Source organism: Lytechinus variegatus, chromosome 13 (genome assembly GCF_018143015.1).
Source record: "Lytechinus variegatus isolate NC3 chromosome 13, Lvar_3.0, whole genome shotgun sequence".
Taxonomy (NCBI): domain Eukaryota; kingdom Metazoa; phylum Echinodermata; class Echinoidea; order Temnopleuroida; family Toxopneustidae; genus Lytechinus; species Lytechinus variegatus.
In genome coordinates this window covers 5,024,784-5,033,471 of record NC_054752.1, presented here as the reverse complement: position 1 = coordinate 5,033,471, position 8,688 = coordinate 5,024,784, and the positions used below count along the sequence as shown (strand labels likewise).

At 32.6% G+C, this 8,688-nt stretch overlaps 1 protein-coding gene across 1 annotated transcript; it reads left to right on the top strand.

The window, feature by feature from the left end:
* The first annotated feature begins 4,701 nt into the window (after window positions 1–4,701).
* LOC121426668 lies at window positions 4,702–6,550 on the top strand. Its single transcript, XM_041623039.1, has one exon. It carries the CDS (start codon window positions 4,715–4,717, stop codon window positions 6,548–6,550), a length of 1,836 nt encoding a protein of 611 aa, XP_041478973.1. The 5' UTR covers window positions 4,702–4,714.
* Window positions 6,551–8,688: the final 2,138 nt, after the last annotated feature.

Below are 8,688 nucleotides of genomic sequence, written 5' to 3'. Positions count from 1 at the left end.
ATTGTGGAATGAAGGTGGGAGCATGTTATTTACGTACTTAAACATAAGTAGTAAGCTTTGAAGAGTATTTATGTCAAATACTGTTAGAGTCTTTAGTTTATGGAATAATGGATTTGTGTGTGATAAATATTGGGAATCAGTACAGATTCGAATTGCTTTTTTCTGTAATAAGTATATTGTATTAATTTTAGTTTTTGCACATGTTGCTCAAACTATGTTGCAATACGATATATAAGGCAATATTAATGAATTGTATAGTATGACAAGAGTTGTATGTGGAATTATTTTCTTCATTTTGTAAAGTATACCAACGTTTCTAGAAATACTAGTAGTTATACAACGTACATGTTCATTCCAATTTAAATTTTCATCTATTGTGACACCTAAAAACTTTGTTTCTCTTTTCCTTTTGAGAGGAATATTGTCTATGTTTATATTATAAGGAAATTCGTTACCATGTAAGTGTGTATGCTTGAAATATATAAAGTTTGTTTTGTCTATATTGAGTGAAAGCTTATTACACTTAAACCACAAAGATAGTTTTGGTAACTCACAGTTAATTATATCTACTAAAGTTTCTAAGCTATTATGTGAACAAAAAATGTTGGTGTCATCTGCAAATAATACATATGATAATAAAGGTGTTACAGAAGTCAAATCATTAATATATATTAAAAAGAGCAAGGGGCCTAGGATTGATCCTTGTGGAACTCCGCATTGTATTAACTGAAAATCAGAAGAAATATTATTGTGAATTACATATTGTTTTCTATTGGACAAATAACTCTTAAACCAAGATAGTGTAATTCCGCGAATTCCATAATTTTCAAGTTTTTTAAGTAATATCTGGTGGTCAAGAGTGTCAAAGGCTTTACTTAAGTCCATGAATACACCTATTATATGTTCTTTATTTGCCATTGCATTTGTAATTTTATCATATATTTGTATTAACGCCTGATCAGTCGAATGTCCTTTCCTGAACCCATATTGGTTAGAATTTAGAAAATGAAAAGTATCTAGAAACTTATAAAGTCTATTGTAGATAATCTTCTCTAATATTTTGGAGATGCTGGGAAGAATAGAAATAGGCCTGTAATTTGTTATTTCATGCGGATTGTCTTTTTTAAAAACAGGATTTACCTTTGCAATTTTTAGGAAATCAGGACATATTCCAGTGCTAATTGAGAGATTGAAAATATGACACAAAGGAGAGGCAATATAGTGTATGATCTGCTTAAGAAGGGAAGTACTAATTCTATCAATTCCCTGTGATTTGCTTGATTTTAGATTTTTTGTTATTTCAATTAATTCCTGAACATTTGTTGGGTTAAAGAATAAAGAAGAGTTAATGGGTGTGGGAAGAAATTTTCCAAAATTTTCATCAGTTCTGTCAAGTTTGTTTGCCAAGGAGGGTCCTAAGTTAACAAAAAAAAAGAATTAAAGGTATCAGCTACATCTTCTGAATTTATTGCAAGATTATGAGCTGTGAAATTATCTTTGGGTAATGTTTTGGGTTTCTTGCCAATCAAATCATTTATAATCTCCCATGTTGCTTTCATGTTTGATTTGACTTTGTAAAGCTTCTCGGAATAATATAATTTGCGAGAAGCTCGAATTGTATTGGTTAGTCTATTTCTATAAGTCTTGTATTTATTTTTGTTTTGAATAGAAGGGTTCTTTAAAAATGCCTTGTAAAGTTTATTTCGGGTACGTATGGATCTTCAAATTGCTTTAGAAATCCATGGCATTTTTGCCTTCTTTCTTTTGACCTGTGATATCAGGGGAAAATTTTTCTCGTAAAATGTCTGCAATTTATTGTTAAAATTTGTGTAAGCAATGTTTGGATTAGACTCATGAAATACATCCAACCATTCTTCAATTGCAAGATCCCTTTTAAACGATTCAATGTTATTTTGAGATTCATTTCTATACATTGTCGATTTGAGTATATTTTCTTTTGGAATATCATTATCGCAAAATGAAAAAACCGGCAAATGATCCGATATATCAGATATTAACAATCCGCTGGTAATATCTCTGTTTAATATATTTGAAAAAATGTTGTCGATAAGTGTTGATGAATGGTTATCAATTCTGGTCGGTTTATTTATATGGGGATAATAGCCAAATGAATGCATTGTGTGTAGGAATAAATCGTGTTCATTATTTTGGGATAACAGGTTGATGTTAAAATCTCCCATTAAATATATTTGTTTCTGTTCTTTTCTAATAGTATGAAGGCATGTTTCAAGGTCTTCACAAAATAAATTTACTTTATCATGAGGGGGTCTATAAATCAATCCAATAATTATATTTTTGCTTTTTGGCTTCGTGATTTCTATGAATAAAGTTTCACTCTGTTTTAATGATATTTCTTTCCTTACTTTGAATTGTAAATGTTCACTGATGTAAAATGCTACACCTCCTCCTCTTTGTTCTTCCCGGTCACGCCTAATGAGATTATAGTTTTGCAAACTGAATATGTTAGGTGAAGTATTGTGAAGCCATGTTTCCGTGACACCAATAATGGAAAATTTGAAATTGTTTAAAGTGAAAAGTAATGATTCCAATGACTCAAAATTTTTGTTCAAACTTCGAGCATTAATATGAAGCAAACTGAATTTATGTTCCATGTCTCTAAATCTAGAAGTAAAATCTTCAGTTGAGTAATAGTTATTATCAGATGATATATTGTTTGTATTGAAAATAGAAAAAATTTCCATGTCATTACTCAGGAGGAATATTTAATATTACCAAAAACTTAAGATTATTGGTATGACATGTGATTTGTGTGTAAATTTTCTGTGTCGTGACAGCAAGATGGTGATGAGATGAAGAGAGGATGAAGTTTAAAAAAACTAAAAATGAATGAATGTGAAATAGAATTTGCTGTTGGTGATTATGATGATGATGATGGTGATAATGATGATGATGAAAATGATGACAATGATGACAATGATGATGGAGTTGATGATTGGAGAATTCAAATCCTACAACCGGAATCTGATGAATATTCATAATCGAAATGTAACGAACACTCTTATTTCTGAGTGTCTCAGCCATGATTTGTATATGAAGGAACCTTTTAAACACGAAATATCAGTGGCACTGTAATAATAAGGATACAAAATAAAGGTTTCGATCCTATCGATAAAATATACATTTATATATATTGATATAATTGGTCATCGGCATCACGAAGTGTCTCAGAGGTCTGAGTCAATCCAGAATCAAAGAAAAATTTTAATTTGTTAATTTCTAATGAGATGCAAATTGTTAAATATCTCGTTAAATTTCAGAGTCTTTTATTTTTCATGATCGATCACTTGTGTTGGTATTCAAAATAATAAAGTAAATTCTAAAAGCTAGAAATTAAACACAAGTTTCTCAAAATTGGTTCATGACCTCTGAAAGAAGGATAGTTCGTGAAAATGATGATAAATTAGCACATAATGTCATGTACAACCAAAGGGTGGTGCCACAATGGATATACGTGGTATAGTCACATAATGCATGGTTGCATAGGGCCTATATCACTCGTGAACAACTCTCCTCATTACTTAAGTATATATTTCCCTTAAATTGCCCCTTTTATCACATATATCAGTTAATCATGTGTTCTTTCTATATAGGAGGGCGTGTAATACATATTTTTAAAGAATACATCATGGATAAAGAGTTTGTATCACCACAAGAAAAAGCAGGAATTTTGAGGGTATTTTATAGTTCATCAAAGGGAAAGTTGATCACATGTGACATTACACATCCTTGTCACATTGCCAATGGGAGGATCTCCATAGCGTTAATGAATGCAATACTCAAATGTTCATAACTATCTCATTATTTGTCCGATTTTTCTCAAACTTTCTTTGTTCTTATTCTTTCATTTTTCTGTTTCGACACAAGCCTACTTATTTTAAAGGTTTCATTCCCCTTTAAACAAAGTAAAACTTTGCATGACTTTAAAAAACTCTTAAAAGTTGAATTTTCCGCTCAGTATAAAAACTCCTGCCAATAGCACACTGTAGGTCATTATGATTTATAATTATTACTTCTAGTTTGCTTGTTTGTTTATTTCCCCTATATTAGCCCATTGTTTCGTTTATTTCTTTCTTTTTTGTATATTGTATTTCAATGTTATTTCTTGTTCACTCTTTATGTATGTAATTTGTATTTAATTGTACCCGGTGTTGCCCCACCCACAGGGTTTTTTTAATGAAAATTTATAGGGGCTGCCAATCCCATGTTTGTATCTAATTTAATTGAAGTAAGGTGCTTGCCTCTTATAAAAGCTTTCCATTTTTCAGCAAGTCCCTCCGTTTTACTTTTAATACAAATGTCATTTGAGATATCTTTATTTAATTAATTGTGTTCTTTAATTCTATAATAATACATGTTGTATTTTTGCTTGTAGCATTTTCAAACTTGTTATGTTATGTTTATCATAATGAACAATTGTGAAACGGAAATATATCAATCTAATCAAATATGAATATACAGTTTTATCTGCAGAATGTAAAATAGAGAGGGGCGGAGAGTAATCAATAACGAGGAAATAAGACACGTTATCCTTCCCTTCTTAATTCATTTTCTTCTCTTTTACCGTTTTTGCTACGCTCTTTATATTTTTTTCATGAAACACAGTTTTTGTTCTCCAGTTTAGCTTACCCTTATCCTTCTCCTTATCCCTTCTGTAGGTAAAACATTGATCACTATGGCGTCTAAGTTCAGCTCAGTAGAAAAGGGCGCTGTTTGTGAAGAAGCCGACTGTGAATCGATTACTGACGTCACGTTCTACGTGAAGGAAAAGAAGAAGCTCTGTCATGACTGCGCCTTGAAAAAAGAATGCATCGGAATTGTACGAAGAGGTGCACCTAATCTCTTCTGTGAAAAACACGAGAAAATCATGGACTTGTACTGCAGAACACATAACGTACCATTATGTTATTCATGTGCATTGACAGATCATCGCCGAGAACAGTGCGTTCAAGAGGATATCATGATCGCACTGAAGAAAAATAGAGAAGATCTCAGCATCCTAAAGAATAGGGCGATTGATAAATCAGAGTTATGTCGCGTCTATGGAAATGAGATTCATAAGACCAGACACGCCAAAGACGAACATCTACAAACTATTCAGAATGATGTTGATTCCGAAATCGAAAACGCGATCGAAAGAGACAGAGCGAGGGAAAAGGAAGATGCTGATAAAATCAATAGCGATATTGATGGGGAAAATGAAGATATCCAGGATGAGATTCGAAAGCTCCAGGAGGAGATTCGAAAGCTCGAGGATAAAATTGAAAAGAACAATGAGAAGAGGGAGAAGCGGCATGAAGAAAATCGTTCGATTGCAGAGAAAAGACGAAAACCGATAATTGATAAACAACGCATTCTTCATGGAGACATTCGCAACATCGCTCAAATGATCGAGAGAAAGATTGGAGAGCTTGAAAAATCATGGCAAGACGACACCAAATCAACAGAGAAAGCAAAAGAGACACTGGACAGAATTCTTGAAGACGATAAAAATATTGTCATAGATGGACATCGTGTGCATGCATCAGTGAGTGAGGAACTAAAGAAGCAACTGAATGAGGGTGAGGTGAAAGAAATAAATCGTGTTGTATCAGGTGTGAGGTTTGTGAAGGGTGTTGGGAGAGAGAAGTATGATGGAAGAATTGATGGGTATGATGGAGAGTGGAAGCTCATTGATACAATCAATGTCAGAGATAAAATCACATACCCGCGTATTGTTGGATGTATAGATGAAGATAAGGTGATGATCACAGATTGGGGGATTGGTGGAACACATACCTACATGTTAGATTTGAACAGTAAAACCACACAGAGAGTGATCAACGGTAGTGATACATCATGTATAATCTCATGTGCAGCACTGAATGATGACAAGGTAGTATGTGGTAGATGCATCAAAGGTTGTACAGGAGACAGTCTACCTGGGTGCATCAGTGTATACGACAGACAGTGGAATCACATCAATGACGTCACAATACCAAGAAACACGACGCGTACTGATGCATGGGTGCACGTTGCAATCGATCAGGATGGGATGATCATCGCTGCTGAAAATGGTCAGTCTACGATATACGTCATCAACCCAGCTAATTATGAGATTATCAATACCATCACGTGTAAAGAGAAGTTATTAATGTATGATGTGCTGTCATCAGGTCACATCATCGCTCTACCCTTTACAAGAGATCGCAGAATGCTCATCATTGACAGAGAGGGTGATCATAGGGAAATCCCCCACAGTGATGTCATCTTGAATGTGTGTGTTGATCGTATGACAGACGACCTCTACGTCGTGACATCAGATGATGAGTACAAGACGTGTGTGATTGATCAGGTGATGAGTGAGGGTTATATGAAGAAGAGAAGAGTAGCATCATTTCCTTTATCAACTAGACTGGGGAATAGATTCAATCATCTTGTCGCATCTCGAGTGATTATGACGTCATCAGGGAATATAATTGCATGTGATAGAGACAATATTCTCATATTCAAAAAGCGATTCATCCTCTAGATTCATGACGTGATATTACTGAACAGACAAAAAATATGGGGAATGTTGCTACATCTTACCATTATATGCTTTCAAATTGAAAAGAAAAAAAACACAATGAAAACGCAAGATTCATTTTAATTCATGGTTTCTTTGTGAGTAAGCTTCATAGTCATATTGAAAATCTATCAGGGTTAATACTCTTTTATTGTACACGTTGTGTCAGAATATCTTATACCAGACTACGCCGTCGCTTTGTTGGCGTGAGTAAACATTAAATTCAAATTCAAATTTACTTTCATTCTTCAAAATGATACAAATAAGTACAAGATAGATTGATTCAATCTGAATAAACAATAGCATGAACAAAATTCAATATTGGAAAAAAATACATATTTGAAATTAATTTAAATATAAATTAACATACATGTCAAGTCAAATCAATACAATCAATATATCATTAAATATAATTAAATCAATGCAATTTTATATCATAAGAAGAATGGAGGGGTCCACTGAAAAGCACAGCTTGTATAATGTGGACCCCTCATTAATATTAAGTGTGTCTGCATAGAAGCTTTTTATTACTATACCCGGGTATATTTCATTTTAGCTCAGTTCCATATGTAAAACTGAACAGTTAAAATGTTCCTCATTTATGTAATCATGCTGGTTAAAAAAAATCATCCTTTTAATAGTCCATCACGTGTTTTATAGCTACCACGGTCTTATCCTGCTAATGAAACAGTACATGTAGTTGTTACTCTAAATAATTGTTCAGTGGTATCTTGATTCAGTAATGAAACTCTATACCCCTTTATAGATTGAAATTGTACCTTTGGGCGATTCCACACTAGAACTTGAAAAATATCATAAATTTCAACATGCTTTCAATAAGTCATAAGTAGTGTAATATTTTACTATGATACCTAAATTTTATGAAAATTATGAGTTTTAACCAAAAGTGAAGACAGATATAGTTTTTTTTGGGGAGAACAATGGAATTTTAAATTTTCAATAATTTTGCTCATTGAATAGTCAAGTACAAATTCCACCTGAAACAATTATTTGCAAAGCAAGAGAAGATTGAAAATATTGCAGGTCAATAGAATAATATATCATTGATGGTTCCAAATAATATCTACAACATTTTCATGATCCATAATAGGGGCAGCCCTGATTTTTCCGAACCTATTTTTGGCAATGTCCCGTACGACACATGACAATGCAAAAGTTTTTCCTACAATTTTATTTTTGATGATGCAATTTCATAAAATGAGTTTCTCTTTGTTTGACCCATGGGTGATCGATTTATCCCATAAGGATCTAATTACTGCCCTTCATTTTTCAATTATTGTCCTATTAAAAAATGTCCCGTACGACACACGCTGTGTCGTACGGGACATGTCCCGTACGACACACATTATAATAATGCATTTAATTGCAGGATTTGGATTCAGAAACCATAAATAGTAGGCATATTTAAATTCATTTAATTGATTTAACATAAAGTGAACTGAAAAAGTACTTTGTTTATCTCCACAGAATATGAAATAGGTGATTCTAAACATTTTAATTGATTTCATGTAGGCTTATTCTTTTGTGAATCCCTTCAGCTAAACTGGTGATTTTCACTGATCAGAGCAGGTTAATTTCTTTTCATTGAGCATGAAAAGAAAACTTACAATTATTTCAACCTAGCCTGGAAGATGACTCCCTCTTGCATGCTAATGTGGAATTATTATAAGATGTAAAAAAAAATACATATCAATCATCATGATCATCTATTTGGACTTCCCTTGATGATCACTATTTTTTATATACAGTATTGAAACTCCTTACTTTTTTCAAGTTGTAAAAAAATCTGGAAAATAAGACAAACCATATGGTTTCATGAAATGCAGATGGGTTTGAAAAAGTAGAACCGCATTTCTTTAGAAAAAAAAATTGTGACCAAAAAAAGCAAAAAAAAGTGACAGTTGTGACATATATCATGTAGATATACATTTTATATAAAAAAAATCATAACATCATCATTTTAGCCCCATAATTTATACAAAGTTTCATTCATTTATTGTTTAAATAGTGTTTGGAAATCATCAATTAGTTCCCTAAAATATAACTTCACACAAAACCTGAAGTTTTTCAGCTCGTAAAAA